A 20,703-nucleotide genomic window follows, 5' to 3' on the forward strand; every position below is an offset into this window, starting at 1 on the left:
ACTGATGTGATCTGATCTGATATCATACCTGGAGTTCTAAAAAAGAGTAGGAAAGGGATTTATATTGGAAGAAGATATTGAGCTGATAAATGTTGTGACAGAGATTAGAAACCTGAGTAGGCAATGACAAATTTTAAGTGTGTTAAAGTACACGGAAATTTCTGGTACTTTAAATATAAAAGGAACAGTAAAAGGACACATTTTTTCAGAGGAGACAATCAAAGTCATATCTAATGACACCTTCTTAGGCGAGCTTTCTTCTCCAAGTGGGAAAAAACATCCACTATCCCTGTATTTAACACCTGTTGGGAATTTATACTGATAAACATTGTTTTCACTTCAGGAGACAGCATGTTTATTTTTAAAATGTGGTCCGTGACTACGTTCACACTATAGAATCCTAAATGATAATTTACTGTAGGAGCCCTACATAAGAATTTATTTCCTCCACAGGCTTCAGGATATTTGAACTCAGAGAATTTAAGCTTGTCTTCAGCACTTACTAAGTCTACTATTTCTCAAATTTCTTGAAACAACCAGTGCAGCCTGTTTTGTCTGACATTAAAATCTGCTCTTTCTGAGAATCATGTGGAACTACGATAGATAGATTGCAATTGAGACCTAAAAGAATGCTGCTCTTAAAGGATGCTTCTGGCAGGGCTTTTGAAAGTAACTTCTAATTGAAAAGGGTCAACCATATGCTTTAAAAAAACTACTTTCCAGGAAAAAGAGTCTTTTAGAAACTATACATGGATTTGACATTTGTTGCTCTCAGTTTTGGGGATATGCTTCTTAAAATTAGAGACTGACCTGAAAAAATAGGGTATAAACTCCAAGAAGTGGTAAGAGGATGCCCCCTATGTCATTAAATATTCATTATTTTATTTTCATTCTAAAAACATTTGGCAATTGCTTCATCAATAAATAGTACATATACTCATGCTATGCTATGCTAAGTCACTTCAGTCATGTCCGACTCTGTGCGACCCCATAGACGGCAGCCCACCAGGCTCCCCCGTCCCTGGGATTCTCCAGGCAAGAACACTGGAGTGGGTTGCCATTTCCTTCTCCAATGCATGAAAGTGAAAAGTGAAAGTGAAGTCACTTAGTCGTGTCCGACTCTTAGCAACCCCATGGATTGCAGCCTACCAGGCTCCTCCGTCCATGGGATCTTCCAGGCAAGAGTACTGGAATGGGGTGCAATTGCCTTCTCCGCATATACTCATAGTCACTATTTAAAATTATCAAACTTTTAATAGTTCTAGAAGATGGCAGCCTAATTAAAAGACTGACATATCAAATTTCACAAGAAAATTTACGTGGCATGTATCAGGTGGTAGGGAAGGCAGTCTCCTTGCCATTGCTCAAAATACTTGAGGCCAAAGCCCGTGGATCCTGACATTGACATTTAAAATTATACCTGGGACAAACTCCAGTCTACCTGAATTTTAACCATTTTATCTGGTGAATTACTTACTGGAATGATTACTAAGAACTGAACCTTTCTGCCTTTAGTTCCCTGAAGTAGCTGAAATACATCTCCTAAAAAGGTTTCTTTTGAACCAAGTCCATACCACCTATCATCTGATAAAAACCTATCATCGGTAAAAACCGAACATTTTGGGGTATTTTTAAGTCGTCATTTGTTTTACTTGAAACATGGTGGTCATTTATCTTACTTGAAATACAGTGGTCATTGGCTTCACTAGTAAAGATCCAGCCTCTTTACTCATTTTCCACCAGCCTACCTCAAGAGGGACTGAATTCTTTCCTCTCGTTCTGTACCCATGGGAGGCAACCTCCCTGTGAATCCAGTGACCAGAGTGCTAAGGATACAAATGCCTGTTAATAGTAAGGATTTATCTAGACACATGGTTAAGGCATTTAAGATACTTCCCTGGTGGCTTAAGACACTAAAAAACCTGCCTGCAATGCAGGAGACGTGGGTTTGACCCCTGGGTCAGGAAGATTCCCTGGAGAACAGAATGGCAACCCACTCCAGTATTCTTGCCTGGAGAATCCCGTGGACAGAGGACCCTGGCGGCTACAGCCTATGGGGTCACAAAGAGTTGGACATGACTGAGTGATTAACACTTTCTCTCTCCAAACCACTTTTAAGGACTGTCAGCAAGCTAAAGGAAAACTAAGGGCTACCCACTGAAATACAGTAATAAGAGAAAACCAAAAATGTCTTTGTCAGGCTCCCAGCAAAAAGTAAACAGTTCACACAACTTAAGGTGATTCAATTAGTTTGTAATAAAGACTCAAAAGATATGAGCAGAATATCTGGGGTGAGGGGTGGGGAGTGGGGCGCGGGCAGTTACTATAATTCCATCTGGGAGAGCTGTGTGGACAAAGCCTCTCTGAGAGCATAGATGACTCTGGCAGAGGCACACAGCCGGCCTGCAGGGAGGCAGCATCCGGAGAACACACCCTCCACCCACTGCCTCTCCTGCCATGGCTCGCCACTGGCCGAAGCAAACGAAAGCTTTAGGGTAAGCGGTTTATCGATGCCCACCGTTATCCAGATTCAGAGAGCAGGTGAGACCGAATCCAGAAGGGAAACTAGGAGAGCTATCCAACAGTCTACAAGCTGTAAACATGGATGACTGCAAGCATAATTGCATTGATTATGCCAAAGGGGCATGCACATTACTTTCTAATTAGAATTATTATTTAAAAAAAAAAATCAGAAGCCTTTCTCTGCATAAGAGCCTTTCAAGTCCCTCCCTCTCCTTCCAAATGGGGCCCTGGGAATTGAGCTCGGTCCGGCCTCTGGATTAGATCAGGACCACTGTTTAATCACCACTGGACCCCACCCTCACCTCTCCACACTAGCCCACCTCTACCCTCAGCCACATTTCTCTGTGTATAGCTCAAGGGTCCTGGGAACTCAAGCGTACTTCAGTTTTCTTTCCGCTGATAGCATCACCTACCTCCCACTGCTTCTGGCAACATTACCCAAGCAGAAAAAAGAAATTAAGCATTAATTAACTTCTTTAGAATAAGAAGAGGTAAAACCATTTGAAAGTAGGGTAACTAATTGAAAATTTTAAACTAACAAACATGCACAGGCTTAAATAATCATTGGCTTAATTGCCAAGAACAGTGGAATTTAATCAGTAATAGAGGGAAAAAAAAGGACAAAGATTTCTCTACTAGTTAGTGCACTTACCAAGGACAGTTACTTGCGTCATATCAGCAATGCTATCCAGAGCGGTGTGAGCAGAACATGAGTATATACCTTCATCTTCCATGGTGACATTAGATATTGTCAGATTAGCTCCATCAATAATTATCCTACCAGGAAAAAAGTGAGGCTGTGATGAGGATGAAAATAATAGAAAAGAAATGTAATCCTGTCAAAAATAAATATTCCCCATGGAAAATATTTCAAGGAAGAATTCTTTGTTTAGCCTGTCACATAATGCATTTTATTGGAGAATTCAATAGTTGAAAACTGAGGAAAAAATATTATTAAAACGCACAAAAACATTAAAACACACAAGTCATGAAAGGGATCAGGTTTGTTTGTTTTTAACTTATGAAATCCAACCATCTGTGATTCATGGGTCAGTGATGAAACTGTCTTGCCTGGTATGTCTAAAGACTGTACAATAATTAGGATACATTTGAATAATTCTTAATACACATTTGGGAAACCACCTACACAGGATCAACTAGGGTGCTTCTTACAAAGATGGATTCCTGAATCACACCTCAGTTCTACAGAGACAGGATATCTCAGTTGAAGTGCGGTAATCTGTCTTTGACAACCTTCTCCATCCTTCCAACCTCCCACATAGAATGTGCATTAAGATCTGATACAAATTAAACTGTGACTCATTTGAACACTAGATGGCAGAGTAGGACTTCTTTTTGGAAATTATTTGATGCTTTATTATTTGCCAATTTTTAATTGAGTTTACATGATTTTTTACATAAATTATATCTTTTATTCTATGCCTATATATTATTAGCCTAATTATTCAAGTGATTTTTAAAAAATAAAGTTCCATTAAATTTGAGATATGTTCACAGCAGTTTGTTATTTGATTGAAATAAACAATGTCTTCCTTGTGGAGAAGGAGAAAAAAATCTTACATAATTTTTTTTTAATATAAAACATATAAACTGTTAAAAATTCTGAGTTAAAAGAAGCCACCAAAAAGTGTAGTAAAGTTAAATACGGTTCTTCCCTTTGATGATAGACAAAGTCAGCCCCTTAGCTTTATGCCAATAACTGAACGATTTGCCAACTGATACTACCTTTTATTGCTAGTCAAGAAACTCACTATAATTCTAATGAAGAAGCTTTGACATAAATCAGTTTCTCAGTTCATGTTAGCTCTGTGTCCATTTGGTACAAATATCAGAATATTACATACACTTATCAAGATTGCCGGGAGAAATATCAATAACCTCAGATATGCAGATGACACCACCCTTATGGCAGAAAGTGAAGAGGAACTAAAAAGCCTCCTGATGAAAGTGAAAGAGGAGAGTGAAAAAGTTGGTTAAAGCTCAACATTCAGAAAACAAAGATCATGGCATCCGGTCCCATCACTTCATGGGAAATAGATGAGGAAACAGTGGAGAGAGTATCAGACTTTATTTTTTTGGGCTCCAAAATCACTGCAGATGGTGACTGCAGCCATGAAATTAAAAGACGCTTACTCCTTGGAAGGAAAGTTATGACCAACCTAGATAGCATATTCAAAAGCAGAGACATTACTTTACCAACAAAGGTCTGTCTAGTCAAGGCTATGGTTTTTCCAGTGGTCATGTATGGATGTGAGAGTTGGACTGTGAAGAAGGCTGAGCTCCGAAGAATTGATGCTTTTGAACTGTGGTGTTGGAGAAGACTCTTGAGAGTCCCTTGGACTGCAAGGAGATCCAACCAGTCCATTCTGAAGGAGATCAGCCCTGGGATTTCTTTGGAGGGAATGATGCTAAAGCTGAAACTCCAGTACTTTGGCCACCTCATGCGAAGAATTGACTCATTGGAAAAGACTCTGATGCTAGGAGGGATTGGGGGCAGGAGAAGGGGATGACAGAGGATGAGATGGCTGGATGGCATCACTGACTCGATGGATGTGAGTTTGAGTGAACTCAGGGAGTTGGTGATGGACAGGGAGGCCTGGTGTACTGTGATTCATGGGGTCGCGAAGAGTCGGACACGACTGAGCGACTGAACTGAACTGAACAACCTTGAAAAGTTTACCTGCTTAGATGAAGAAATATGATTTAAAAACCTCTTCAGGAGGGCTGTTTGAGCCCTGCACATCCACGAGGGCCAAGAGAAGCTGAAATATAGCCTATGATCTTCTTGCCAGGATTTATCCCCTGGTGCACGGCTGCTTCAGGCCAGGAAGAAAGGGCAACTTTTCTGTAATGCTCTGTGTTTTAAGAACTCAGAAATGTGCCTCTTTTTAATCAAGGTAGAATGATCCACTGGTTCTTGAAATGTGGTAGCTATGATGTACCAAGGGAAGTTATTAAAATTCCATGCATTGGCCTCAGTCCAGGTTCTGAATCAGAACTAGGAACAGGGCAAGGGCCCCTGCATTTGAACAAGGTAACTAGGCACTTCTCGCTCACATCAAAATTTGACTATTTGTGTTAGCAAGGATGAACTCTGCTGTGCAGAAATAAGAAATAGCTCCAATTTCTCAGTGCATAAGAACACAACCCTTTAGGTCTCTCTTATATTATGTTTCCATCAGAGGTCAACTGTATTCTACTTGAAGAAGTCCTTTCATTACATTTGTTAAGCATATTATACATTTAAAATATGGATTCTACTCTACTTATAGAACCTGCTCTCTGGTTGCATCTTCATTTCTGTCCCTCCTAGTCTTTCCCCCTGTTTTTACCTGTTTAATTATCTTCCTTGAGAACCCTGCCATCACCTGCAATGTCTCACCTCCCTCATCTGAAACATCTAGCTTGCTAGGCCCCAACCCATGTTAACCTCCACTGTTTTCTTGCTCCATTCTGTCTGTGTAACAGCCAAACTTCACTCCAGACAACATGACAACATGGTTCTCTCTTTGGGGACCTATGTTTGAGGCTCCAACTATGACTGTGTAATCCTGAACAAAGCTTGGAGCCTAATTCATATTATCTAAGAAATGGGCATAACAATATTTTCTTTCTCTTCAGGAGAAGTAAATGAGGGAAAAACACACAAAATGATTGGTGTACAGAGCCTGGCTTAGTATGTGCTCAGAGAGTGTTACTAATAATATTAATCAAATTGATTCAATTCATTGTTGGTTCATAACTCATCACATTTCTTAATGTCCCCAACTCCCCATTCCTTCTGCCTTTCTGCTTGAACAAACTACCTTAGTTCTTCATTTCTTAGGAAGGGGCCATTCTATCCTTATAACTGCCGCCTAATTTAATGCCTTATAGCTCTGGATCCGTATCTTCCACCCCTGAGTTCTACCCCATTCATTTGCTGTGATTTTTGAGGGGGAAAAGCACCCCTTCCATGATGCCAAGATAAAGCCTTCCCACTTGTGCTCCTGACACCTGTTCCCTCTCATCCTCCTGTTCACAGACATATATACACATCCCAAACCCCACTGTGATCTCCCCTGCAGGACAGTCCTTCACTCTGTCGTCATAATAGTCCGCATTACATTTGTTAAGCACAGTCGAAATTTTACAAATGGTTTGATGTCATTTTCCATTTCATTTTTCGATGTTAACAACATTGTATTGTCTAGAGCCTCCTGCAGGATAGAAATCCACAGAAAATCCCTTGAGATCATTCCAGCCTTCCTAATAGGTTTGCTGTGAGGATAATCAACAGAAAGCAAGGATGAGAGGCACTAAAATAACATAAGGCATCCGGCAGGTATAAAGGCCCAGGGTGGCAGTTTTCAACACTCAGCACACCCCTGTAGGTGACAGGAGACAGGAAGGAAGAGAAGCAGGTATTTTCACTTCTTTTTTCCCCCTCTATGCGCCTGTGGATCAGAAATTTAACCACTTTCTAGGTAAAAAGCTCTGGCTTCCAGCCTAGTGACGAAAAGGCACCCCAGCAGAAGGTGAGACAGAGGAGCCTACTAATGGTTCTACAGAAATTTAGCGGACACCCGTGATCTCAACTTCCTGCTAAAATTTAACGCCTGCTCCTGGCTCCAGTCAAGACTAGCCAGCAACAGTCACTCCCAGCCCTTCCCACCCCAGATATCCCTTCTATGTTAAGGTTATTGTCCTTCCCCCTACCCATATTTAAATAAAACTAGAATATCTGCATTACTTAGGTGACCAGATAGCCAGAGCCAGCATCCTGTAGAAGCTGTAAAACTGAGTCACGGAAAGAGGCTGTTTCGAATGTCTGGATTCAGGGCCTAAATATGCAGGTAACATCACCAACAAGCCGTGAGTCTGATTTCCTTCTCAGCTATAATCCAGAGATTATATGGAGGATCCCAGATAACTAGACCGTAGTGAAAACAGAGGGGGAATCTGGGGATATCTGAGCAGCTGATGAATCGACTGACACCTAACCAAAGGCTGAAGATCTCTGCTGCAATGTGTAGCCTTTAAGGTATCATTGCTATTCTCCTTTTATTCCCCTGACAACTGGTTGCGGTATGTATGCTGTCTTTCCACAAACATTACATTTACAGAAGAGCTGCGATAGAATAAATTAAGTACCTAGGCTAAGACCAATCAATACCTTTAGAGAGAGGTGGCACACACACTCACAAATACCAAAAGAGAACAACCAGGTAACAGGAGACACGAGTACTCGGGAAATGAGTAGAATGAATCATCACAGCTAAATTGGACTGAGAAGTGAGTATAGTCTAGTACTTGGTGTTAATGCACAATAATCCTATGATGAACTCACCCTGAAAAACTTTTTTGAACTAAACTATGTTATAGATTATAAAACTAAGGCACAGAAAAGTTAGGCAACCCAGAGAAAAGCATAATTCCAAAAGATATTCCATGAACCCCAATGTTCACTGCAGCACTATTAACAACAGCTAGGACATGGAAGCAAGCTTACTGTTCACCGACAGAGGAATGGATGCAGAAAATGTGCCACATATTCACAGTGGAATAAACTCAGCCATAAATAGGAATGAAACAGTGCTATTTGCAGAGATGTGGATGAACCTAGAGACTCTCATACAGAGTCAAGTAATCAGAAATACTAACACATATATGTGGAATATAGAAAAACTTGGTATAGATGAACCTATTTGCAAAACAGAAATAGAGACAGGTGTAGAGAACAAATGTATGGATACAAAGGTGGCATGGTGGTGGGATGAACTGGGGAATTGGGGCCAATGTGTATACAGTACTATGTGTAAAACAGATAACTAATGAGAACCTGCTGTGCAGCACCAGGAACTCTACTTACTGCTCTGTGGTGACCTAATGGGAAGGAAATAAAAAATAAAAATGGGATATATGTAATTGGATGGCTGATTCGCTTTGCTGTATAGCAGAAAATAACGCTGTAGAAATTTTCCTTCAATAAAAATTTTAAAAATACAGAAAAAGTTAGGCACTTTGTCTAAGGTCACAAACCCAGTAAGCGACAACGCTGGGATTCCAAGCCAGGCCTCTGGGCTCCAGAGCCCACGCTCTTAATAATGACAGTTCCACCACCTCATGTAGAAAAGCAAGTCCTGTCTAAGGATCTTCAGATTTAGACATTCAGAATGATGGATAACAAAATAAGCCTGCAGGTGAGACTTGGATCAAACATGGTCACTGTTTAATACCTAACTCAGCAACAATGCAAAAGGAAGGAGAATTGTCCTCTGCTTTCAAAAGACAGCATATGTATTCAGTAAATAATATTTTCTTTGATGTACTTAATAATGTTTAGAACTAGTCAGCATCTATTCATACATTAGTCTATATTTTCTTCTCTATTTGTATATATTCTCTACAAAGAAAGTGGACGGCTCAAAAATGTACTTGTCCATACTTAACTAATGGGAAGGGTTCAAGATATGATTTAGGTTCTGCCCATGCAATAGACTCCTGTGAGACTGGGAGGGAGAAGGGACAGGACACCAGCTCCTCCCCTGGGGCCGTGTGAGCCACTCCGTTGTGTCCGACTCTTTTCGACCCCATGGATTGCAGTCCATCAGACTCCTCTGTCCATGGGATTCTCCAGGCAAGAATACTGGAGTGGGTTGCCAGTCCCTTCTCAGGGGAATCTTCCTGACCCAGGGATCGAACCCAGGTCTCCTGCGTCGCAGGCAGATTCTTTGCTGTCTGAGCTACCAGAGCCCTGTGAGCGGACAGCGACTCTGGCACATGTCAGAACTGTCGGTGCTGGAGTCACCAGGAGCGCCAGTGGGCTGAGGGGGCAGTGAAGGTAGCGGCAGTATCAGCATGTGAACTGCAGCTGCAGGACCACACCGCTGAGAATCAAAGGCTCAGGAAGCAGCGCCCTTAGGCCTAACTCCTCCAGTCTTGCCGTGGCTTGGTGAGCACCCAAGCCCGTGTACAAGTATTCCTCAAATAACAGGAATACTTGTTTCCTGCCCTTACAGAATGGTACACATTATATGAAAATGAAGTCGCTCAGTCAAGTGCGACTCCTTGCAACCCCATGGACTGTAGCCTACCAGGCTCCTCCATTCATGGGATTTTCCAGGCAAGAACACTGGAGTGGGTTGCCATTTCCCTCTCCAGATCTTCCAGACCCAGGGATTGAACCCAGGTCTCCCACAGTGTAGACAGATGCTTTACCGTCTGAGCCACCAGGGAATCTCTTATATGAAAAACAGCTAGCAAAAATGAAAAGACCAATGATTGAGGGCAAAGTGAAAGAAGTACATTATATGACCTTTTAAATACTGCCTTAAAGACTGAAATGCAATAATCAGTTTTTATATCAATGCAGTGTAAATTCTTTTACCACTAATTTTCTTTAAAACTCAAGGTTTAATCCCAAGCCAATATCATGAGATACGGTAATGGTTTACCTACCTGCCATCCTCGGTGCCGTTAATCTCAAAGGCTTCTCCGTCTTTACTCCAGGACAACTTCAAACTGTATTTCAGATGTGAGTCACAGTTGCTCTCACAGTGTAATTCCAGTGTATGTGATTTGGGGACCCGAGGATTCTTGGGAGAAACTCTAAGGCTTGTAGCATCTGTTTTTATAAAACAAAGATACCAGTCAGAAGTACAGAAGAGCTTACTTTATTGTCAAAGTGAAAGTAAAAGTCGATCACAGTCATGTCTGACTCTTTGCAACCCCATGGACTATACAATCCATGGAATTCTCCAGGCCAGAATACTGGAGTGGGTAGCCTTTCCCTTCTCCAGGGGATCTTCCCAACCCAGGGATCGAACCCAGGTCTCCCACATTGTAGGCAGATTCTTCACCAGGTGAGCCACAAGGGAAGCCCAAGAAAACTGGAGTGGGTAGCCTCTCCCTTCTCCAGGGATCTTCCTGACCCAGGAATTGAACCAGGGTCTCCTGTATTGCAGGGGGATTCTTTACCAACCGAACTCTCAGTGAACACTTAAGTTATCAACAAGTTGGCAGCGGTGGGATTATTGTCAAGTGCCTGTCATTTATTCAACCAAAATGGTCAACAATTATTGTCAAATCTTCAAGCACTATTTATCACACTGTCATTTCTTAACATCACATGTCATTACTAATTTTGTTCCATCCCGGCCAGGGCATCTCAGTGGAAGTACTAATTAATAGCACTATCCCTTTCTACTTCCTACACAAAGGGAAGAAGAAGAAAGTAAAGAAGCAAATGCATCTAAATGTTGAAAATAATATAAATTCTCCTGCTAGTGCTCTGGATATGTGATAAAAATACTATAAATAAAAGAAGAAAATAAAATAATTTCCTATTATCATGCTTATTATTAGCTCAAACCTGAGGTTAAATGGTGCAGCCTATGCACAGATGAACTAATTACATGAAGGTGTGGAATGTGAACATAAGCCCCATGAAGGCAGAGGCTGTGTCTAATTTGTTATTACATTCAAGTGTTTACAGAACCCAGAAGGGAGCCTGTATACAGTAGGTACTCAATACGTATTTGTGCATGAGTTACAGTGAGTCACATTTTGAAAATAAACTAGTAATATCAATACTATAAAGCTCAAACATTGGTGCCATGGCTATTTTGAAAAATGTTTTATTATAATTGTTTCAAACATATAATCCTTACTCCTGAGGACCATAATAAGACAGATATATTTTACCAGAATGTGGTACTTGCTAAGCTTCTCAGAAGCTGACTTCCAATTTCACTATCATGCCCTAGTATTTGCTATCTATATGTTACTCAAAAAGCTGATTAAAATGTGTAAGTGTTATTAATATTAATTATTTGATATCCCAAGCACAACATTTGAAGAGATTATCAAACTGAATTAATTCCAAGTAAGTTACTAAACATCCTATTCCTAATTCGAAAGTCAGGAATCTATTGAATGATAACCAGTACTGTTTGATAAGCACTTGTTTAACAAGACTCTAAGGTTCACATTCATTGTGACACTTTATAACAATTCTGTGAAAATATCTCTGCCTTACAGAGAAGATAAAGGCTAAAATGAAATTAAGTAATGATACTAATATTTTCTAATTAGTAAGGGACTGAACTATAATTTGAACTCAAGACTGGAAGAGACCAAAACTCATGCTTTCATGGCTAATAAACACATGAAAAGATGCTCAACATCATTCATTATTAGAGAAATACAATTCAAAATCACAATGAGGTATCATCTCATACCAATCAGGATGGCCACCATCAAAAAGTCTACAAACCATAAATGCTGGGGAGGGTGTGGAGAAAAGGGAACCCTCTTACATTGTAGGTGGGAATGCAAACTGGTACAGCCACTATGGAGAACAGTGTGGAGATTCCTTTAAAAAATGGAAATTGAACTGACATATGACCCAGAAATCCAATGCTGGGCATACACACCAAGGAAACCAGAATTGAAAGAGACACATGTACCCCAATGTTCATTGCACCACCATTTACAATAGCTAGGACATGGAAGCAACCTAGATGTCCATCGGCAGACGAATGGATAAGGAAGCTGTACATATACACAATGGAATCTTATAATGAGGTTGATGAAACTGGAGTCTATTATACAGAGTGAAGTAAGTCAGAAAGAGAAACAATATAGTATATTAACGCATATATATATGGAATTTAGAAAGATGGTAACATGATCCCATATGCAAGGCATCAAAAGAGACAAAGATGTGAAGAACAGACTTTTGGACTGTGTGGGAGAAGATGAAGGTGGGATGAATTGAGAATAGGAGAAAAAAAAAAACCCTCATGCTTTTAATCACTCTGCTGTATAGCCTCTTAATCAACTCCATTCCTGACATTCTTTTTTCATTTGTAACAATTACACCCTTAATGTGGTGTATTACACTGACTGACTTGCTTATATTGAAGAATTGTGTGTCCCTGGGATAAAGCCCACTTTATCATGATGCTTTTAAATTGTTGTTGGGTTAAAAAAAATATGCCCTTAACTCTCATGGATATGGTTCCTATATACCTCTTACATATACAATGGACGTTAGAGCAGATCAAAAGTTTATGAACTTGGCCTTCTCTCTGGCCACTAGCAGTTTCAAGGTCCACTTTGGGCCAAGCACTGTGTTGGGCAGTAGGGAGGTCAAGGTTTATTTGGATTCCAGACTTCACTCTCATTACCTTTCACCTGGCAGAGCTGCTCAACTTTGATTCATGTTGGTTTTATAATGTATAAAGGGCTCCCCAGGTTCAGTGGTAAAGAATCTGCCTGCAATGCAGGAGATGCAGGTTTGATCTGTCAGTTGGGAAGATCTCCTGGAGGAGGAAATGGTTACCCACTCCCATATCCTTGCTTGGGAAATCCCATGGACAGAGGACCCAGGCAGGCTACAGTCCATGGGATTGCAAAAGAATTGGACACAACTTAGTGACTTAACAACAACAACAAATAAAGTATAAAAAGAATCATCTTCATTGACATTATCAGAGTATTTTAAAAATTACATGTATCATTTGAAAATGCAGAGAGACACCCAATATAAGTTGACATCACAGAATATTAATGTTCCTGAAAAATATAGTCCATGGGGTTGGCAGGTTGGGTAATTTTGGGTACAGAAAAAAAAAATACAAGGAAAGAATAAAAGAATATAAGATACGGATGGACCGAGAGTGTCATACTAAGTGAAACCAGTCAGACAGAGAAGGAGAAGTATCGTGTGACACCCCTTATATGTGGAATCTAAAAACAAATGACACAAAGGAACTTACAAAACAGAAACAGACTCACAGACTTAGAGAATGAGTCTATGGCTGCCGGCGGGAAGGATGGGGGCGTAGTTATGGAATTTGGGGTGGACATGTACACACTGCTATATTTAAAATGGGTAATCAACAAGGACCGACTGTATAGCACAGGGAACTCTGCTCAATGTTATATGGCAGTCTAGATGGGAGGGAATTTGGAGGAGAATGGATACATGTATATGTATGGCTTACTCCCTCCACTATTCATCTGAAATTATCACAACATTGTTTGTTAATTGGCTATAATAAATAGAAAACAAAATACAAAATGAAAAGGTAAGAAAATATAAGACAGCAAAGAAGCAAAGACAGAATAAGAAAAGGAAAGGAGTGTGTGTGTGAGAGAGAGAGAAAAATGCTAAGGTAACACTTAACACAGGTGATTACACGAATTGCACCCTGTCACCTAAGTAGAGTTGGTAGCTGGTCATGACAGTGAGCTGCCACAAGAAACACAAGCCCTCCCTACATTTACTACACACACGTATGTGCGAGCTCAGTCGTGTCTGACTCTTCGTGACCCCATGGATTGTAGCCTGCCAGGTTCCTCTGTCCATGGAATTCTCCAGCCAAGAATACTGTAGTGGTTTGCCATTTCCACCTCCAGGGGATCTTCCCAACTCAGGGATCAAACCCACGTCTCCTGTATCTCCTCCACTGGCAGCAGATTCTTTACCATTGAGCCACTGTTCTCCTGTTTTCCAGAAAAGGGTTCTCTGAGCAATTTTAAAATCAAAATATTGATGATGCCTGTGGGTCTGGGTTCCAATTAGCCTGAGTCTAGGTGCAGAGATGCTCCTCTTTGGGACACTGATATATTTTGGCACATACTTTTGTGAGCACTTAGAAATAAAATAGGCTGCTTGGACAAGAGAAAAAACACAAAGCTGTTTATGATTTAAAACCAGGACGAAAACCTTTGCCATTCTGTCATGCCCTGCTGCTGCTGCTAAGTCGCTTCAGTCGTGTCTGACTCTGTGCGACCCCATAGATGGCAGCCCACCAGGCTCCCCAGTCCCTGGGATTCTCCAGGCAAGAACACTGGAGTGGGTTGCCATTTCCTTCTCCAATGCATGAAAGTGGAAAGTGAAAGTGAAGTCGCTCAGTCATGTCCAACTCTCAGCGACCCCATGGACCACAGCCTACCAGGCTCCCCTGTCCATGGGATTTTCCAGGCAAGAGTACTAGAGTGGGGTGCCATTGCCTTCTCCTGTCATGCCCTAGTCTTTACAAAACAGATCCCTTATGAATTTATTTGTGAAATTTTTAGTTCTAAGAGTTGAATACTGATGACATTTCATTGAGTTGGTTATTGAAAAAAACAGTTACAGAAATATACCAAAATAGTGGATTTTAAAGTGTTGCTGGTCATCCATCACCAAGAACACCTAGCTCTCTCTTATAATTGTATAAAGCTATGGACACATCACTGACATAGCCTCTAATTCTTGTGATGGTCTTTTAGATGAAATCTGATCTAGGGAAAATGGAAAACTGAAGCTGTGTGACAGTTTATGCAAAGTAAAATCAAAATAAAATTACTTCTGATATCCAGATTGGCTGTGACTGCTGTTTTTCCTTTAGCATTTTCTACCCAACAAGAGTAGGAACCAGCATCTTCTTCTGTGGTCTCAGTGATCTGTAATGTGCCATTCTCATGGACATGATACCTTCTGCCGTCGAGAGGTTTTGCTTCTTCCACTTTCTGCCTATGGACATAGAAAGCATGAATTAATTCGGGCTATGATTGAATTGTATCTTTTTTTTCAAACTGGCCACTGGTGTCATTCAATCTTATCCCTTCTTCACAAACTTAGAAAACCTTACAGAATTTTCCATTATACTTAACAATTCTTTAAAATATTATGTATTTGGTTATACTGGGTTGCTGGGTCTCAGTTGTGGCACGTGGGATCTAGTTCCCTGACCAGGCATTGAACCTGGGGCCCCTGCATTGGGAGCACAGATCTCAACCACTGGACCACCAGGGAAGTCCTTACAATTTTTTTTTTTTTTTTTTTTTTTGGTAATAGGTGATAAGTGTATATCTTACCTGCCCGAATAGACTGTAACTGGAGGAAATTTGAGTCTGAGCTCTGTGCCTCTGATGTATTTATAATAGCTCTCAGTACCACTTTGCATCTGTCCTCAGAGTTTAATAAATTGTTTCTGCCTTATTGATGGTGAACTCTTTAGTTAATCATTGCTGCAGGGTACTAAATGGGAAAGCTAGTAATTGAAAGAGATAATGAACCTTCTGAACCTCCGGCTGTCCAGAGGGAACACTGGTCATTCAGAAATATTATAGGCCAGGAAGACATCCCTGTCCTGTGGACATGGATTACATTTACCCTTATCAACCCAAAGTCATTTTCTCCAACATTCATCCATTTTCCAAGCTTTTTTCTGCCACAACTTGATTCACCTTCTACATTTCACAATAAGAGGCTGCTGGAAAGAAAACAGCCGAAGGACAAATTCTGGCTGCTACTCAGACGAGATGTTAGAGGGTTGGACTAGGGTAAGGCAAGGGAGGCACTTGCTTAAGAGACAAAATTTAAGGGTTGCCCCCACCCCCACCCCAAATCTCAGTAATCCAGATAAATACTTTTTTCAAAGTATTTTTCCTTTTGTTTTTGATGTGGACCATTTCTAAAGTCTTAATTGAATTTGTTACAATATCGCTTCTGTTTAATATTGTGGTTTTTTGGCTGCAGGGCATGTGGCATTTTGTTTCCCCAACCACGGATCAAATCTGCACCCCGTCCTGGGACAGGGATTCCCTGTCTTTGGAAAAATCACTGGACAACCAGGGAATTCCCAAGTTACATAATATTTTAATGAGATATTTGCACAAATCAAAAACAACGCAAAAAAATAATCCACGATGAACAAAATAGCTACCTTTTAAATAAAGACAGAATCTGGTCCTATAAATTGTAGGATATTGCCCTGCTCACCTCACTCTAATCTCAGCCCCGCAGAGCACTGGGGGAAATTATTTAAGATCCATTTAAGCAAGCTTTCCTAGAGAAGGAGCAAATGTGGTAGATCAACACAACGATGTGTCTGGAGTTACTATCCCAACCTATAAACTGAAACTAAAATTCAAAATACACGTTGAAAATGTTTTAAACACAGGCATTTGTAATGAAATGCAGGCTTAATAATAATGTAGATAATATCCAAACCAAAACAACAATGCATGACTTAGATGCACTCATAATGAAAACCTAAATCTACTTGTAAAATTGTCTTCATCATTGCTTCAGTGCTTTGCTTTCCTTTGTAAGCAAAAACGGCTCTCCATATTCCCCCATGTGGGAGAATCCAGATCTAGTCAATAGTTCCAGGAGAGGTAGGAAAGTAGATTTGCTACTTTATTTCTCAGAGGCACTTGCTACATGTAATAACACTGACACAGTGCAGCCTGTCAAACGGTGGATGGAGGAACATGGAAATTTATAACTGATGTTCTCTTAAGAAAACTGTGTAACAGCTTACCAGGACACTATTGCCTCGGGTGAAGCAAAGAACTCACAATGTAAGAAAGCACTGTATCCAACCACTGTAGCATAATTTTCTTCATCTGCCGTTTGTATCAATGGACGAACATCTATGTGAAAATAATACAATTTTAAACTTTTGTGTAAGAAATAATACAAGAAAGTTAATTTTTTTCACTATCCTAGTCATATTAATAAAAATGGAAAACAGCCGAGTAGCACAGCATTGTTGTTTAGTCACTATTGTGTCTGATTCTTTGCGACCCCATGGACTGTAGCCCATCAGGCCCGGGCTCCTCTGTCTGTGGGATTTTCCAGGCAAGAATACTGGAGTGGGTTGCCATTTCCTTCTCCAATCACAGCATACATTCCTGAATTAGGAAGTATCCCAATGCAGTACCTTTCTGGAAGTTTGGTATGGGGTCTAATACTCAAATGTAAGGCAAAAGGTATACTGATCCCCTCCACCCCCCGCATTTTTTTTTTTTTTTTTTTTGGCTATGCTGCATGGTTTGTAGGATCTTGGTTCCGTGACTAAGAATTGAACTGGGGGTCATGGCAGTGAAGGTCCTGAGTCCCAACACTGGACCATCAGGGAACTCCCTCCACCATGTTTCCATGTGCTGAGAATTCAGTCGACTTGTGAGTATGACCTTGAACCTTTTCCTGACGATAAGAGCAGACAGCTAGCTAGCTCCCGTGTATGCTTCCCTACAGTCCATAGGGTCACAAAGAGTAGGACATGACTCAAGTGACTGAGCACGCATGCTTACCTACAACATCGATGTTGGCATTGGCAAGGATAGTGCCATGGACATTTGAAGCTTCACACTGGTACACAGCGGTGTGATTTGGTTGTACGTTGGTAAAACTGATTTCCCCGGGAGAGATGACATCGCCAGAATATGGATTTCCTACAAGAGATGAAAAAAATGTCAGCTTGATAAAAAGTAGAACCTGAAATATTTATATGCCGTTCATTAAACGTGTCATACAGTATTTATATTTTAAGACCAATTTAGGGTGAATAGTTCATCAAAGCCAATTCTTTAGAATTTCTTGACATGAACCATGGAGTTTTCTTTCAAGCCCTTCTGCAGTTTCAGTCTTCCTCCAAATGAGTATTTATGGCCAACATATCTGTTGCTCTCTAGCCCAAAGTCTCTCCATACCTACAAGATTCCAGATTTTCTGTTTAGCACTGAAATCCCACTGGGAACTGAATCTCACTTACTCTTATAAATTGAGGTCCAGCTACTGCCCAGCATAACCAGATGATCAACACAGCGGGATCCCCCAATCCACCAATATTGGCTGCTGTTTTCCCCCTTTGCATGTTGTTCCTTTGTTTCGCTTTCCTGCCCTTCTGCAATTTCCCGATCTACATCATTGGTTTCAATTGCCTTCCTTTGCTATTTAACCACTTCAGACAAATAGTTCATGTATTTCACTTTCCCAGAAGACTAAATTCTTCTTGAGAGCACAGGCCAGCTTTTTTCTCCTTTCTTGGCAATAAATCCCTATCCCATTGGTGATCCAAGTATAATTCTGGAAATATCTTTTGGAAATGAGAAAATCTAACATTTATGCTACTTTAATTAAGGGCCAAGGAACTCTGCTGGATATGCCACATGTGCTATCTCATTAACTCTGCTCAGAACCTGCTAGATCAGCACCAACATGGCTGCTGAGCAGGCCAGGGGGACTGTACTTCAGAAAATACCACAACAACTGGCCATGTGCCAAATCACATGTCTTGCTCGGACACTTGACAGAAGCAATGGGAAGAAAAAAAATATATTAGCTAGGAATGTTGAATAAGGAGTACATATGAAAAAAAAAAAAAAAGGAGTACATACAGTAAAATTTTTCATTTAAATGACATTACAAAGTTAGTAATATATCTAATTAATTTTTAAAGCTAGTACCATATACTAATGCATATATGTGGAATCTAGAAAAATGGTACAGATGAACTTATTTCCATATGGGAATACAGATGTAGCTGTAGAGAAGTAATACATGTGGACACGGGGAGGGATGAGAAGGGTGGGCCAGACTGGTAGATTGGGACTGATATATATACACTACCATGTGTAAAATAGATAGCTAGCAGGAAGCTGCCATAAAGCAGAGGAAGCTCAGCTCAGTGCTCTATGATGACCTAGAGGGGTGAGACAGGTGGGAGAGGTCCAAGAAGGATGAGATATATGTATGCATATGGCTGACTCCCTTCATTGTACAGCAATCAACCCAGCATTGTCAAGCAGTTATATTCCAGTACTTTTTTTCTTTTCTCATGGTGTCTCCATTATAGAAAATAGTCTCACTATACTAAGTATGGGGTTATAGAAAACACTGAATAATAAAATAGAAGCTTTTTCTTAGGCATCATTTGTCCCTTTGGAAGTGAGAAAGGAATATATTTTTACACTTGACTGGGAGCTCTGTGGGAGCAAGATCTTGTGTGCCCTAGAGTTTCAATCACTATGTCCCTGGTGCCTGAAAAGTAGCCATAGTGGAGGATACAGTCAGTGAACATTTTTTGGGAAGACTGAAAAACAGTTTTGTTGTATGGCATTTTATCCCTGGAAGGTCCCTGGGGTAGGCAGAATACTGAGCCCCTGAAAGATGGCCATAGACTCATCTCTACAACTTGTGAACAGTTTCCTTTTTGTGGCAAAAGGAACTTTGCACATGTGCCTAAGGTCAAGCACTCAAGATTGGACAGTTATCCTGGATTCTCCAAGGTGGCCCAATGGAATGACATGGCTCTTTATAATCAGAGAACCTTTCCCAGCTGTGACCAATCAAAGGGAGAAGTGATTATGAAAAAATGATCGGAGAGATGTAGCATTGCTGATTAGAAGTTTGGAGGAAGGCAGCTGTGACTGAAGGAAAGTGGGTACCACGTAGGAGCTGGACAAGTCAAGAAAAGAGTTTCCCCTTGCCCACAGAAAGAACCACAGCACCGAACACACCTTGGTTTTAGCCGAGGGAGACTTGCATTGGGCTTCCAACAGGATTGTGAAGTAATAAATGTCTACTACTGTTTGATGTATGACACGGGGAACCCAAATCCAGTGCTCTGTGACAACCTGGAGGAAGGGTGGGGAGGGAGGTGGAAGAAGGGTTCCGGAGGGAGGGGACACATATATGCCTGTGGCCAACTCATGTTGCTGGATGGCGGAGGCCATCTCAACATTGTAAATTATCCTCCAATTAAAATAAATAAAACTTTAAAAAATGTATACTGTTTTAAGCTACTAAAATTGTGGTCATTTGTTATAGCAACAATAGAAATTTGATCGAGTCCTGTAGGACAGTGTATCTTTCAAGAATCATCAGGATGAGCAGCGCTTCTAAGTTTTCAAGGCTACACAGAATCAAGTCTCTGATCTCATTCTGCAGCCTCACACTGTACATCAAGTTTTAAAAACTTCAGCCTGTTCAGTTCTCCTTATACTATCTGCCCCATGGTAAATTCTGAGTCTACACTGCACTACAAAAAGAAGAATGAAACTCTGGCCTCATGTTTGAGTGACAAACTCTGCTCAAAGCTGCCTTCTGGGATAGGTATGGAAACTGTGGAGTACTTGTGGCAAACAGGCTACCGGGAGCTCCCAGAATTCTAAAAACTCAAGTTATTTATCAAATAAAAACCACTCTTCCTGACTCAGGTTGTCTTTGATCAGTTCAAAGGGCAAAAATGCCATATAGGGGGAGAAGCTTCAGCTCTGGACTTTTTCATTTCAGTTCCATTTATGGCTCTAAATTCACTTGGGGTGTGTCCTCAAGTATGTAATGCAATCTCTCTGGGCCTCATTTGACATATTTACAAACTGGAGAATAAA

The 20,703-nt window shown here is 40.7% G+C and overlaps 1 protein-coding gene across 8 annotated transcripts in view; it reads right to left on the reverse strand.

Annotated features, from left to right (window-relative positions):
- The window catches only part of CHL1 (cell adhesion molecule L1 like), a 224,720-nt gene that overhangs the window by 28,845 nt on the left and 175,172 nt on the right, over window positions 1–20,703 (reverse strand). For all 8 annotated transcript variants that reach the window (XM_055557736.1, XM_055557738.1, XM_055557739.1 and 5 more), the window contains 5 exons: window positions 17,623–17,763; window positions 16,848–16,959; window positions 14,886–15,052; window positions 9,985–10,150; window positions 3,176–3,300 (listed from right to left, as the gene is read on the reverse strand). In XM_055557736.1, coding sequence (XP_055413711.1) covers window positions 3,176–3,300; window positions 9,985–10,150; window positions 14,886–15,052; window positions 16,848–16,959; window positions 17,623–17,763 — 711 coding nt within the window. The remainder of the gene's footprint in view (window positions 1–3,175; window positions 3,301–9,984; window positions 10,151–14,885; window positions 15,053–16,847; window positions 16,960–17,622; window positions 17,764–20,703) is intronic.

This window comes from Bubalus kerabau, chromosome 20 (genome assembly GCF_029407905.1).
Source record: "Bubalus kerabau isolate K-KA32 ecotype Philippines breed swamp buffalo chromosome 20, PCC_UOA_SB_1v2, whole genome shotgun sequence".
Taxonomy (NCBI): Eukaryota; Metazoa; Chordata; class Mammalia; order Artiodactyla; family Bovidae; genus Bubalus; species Bubalus kerabau.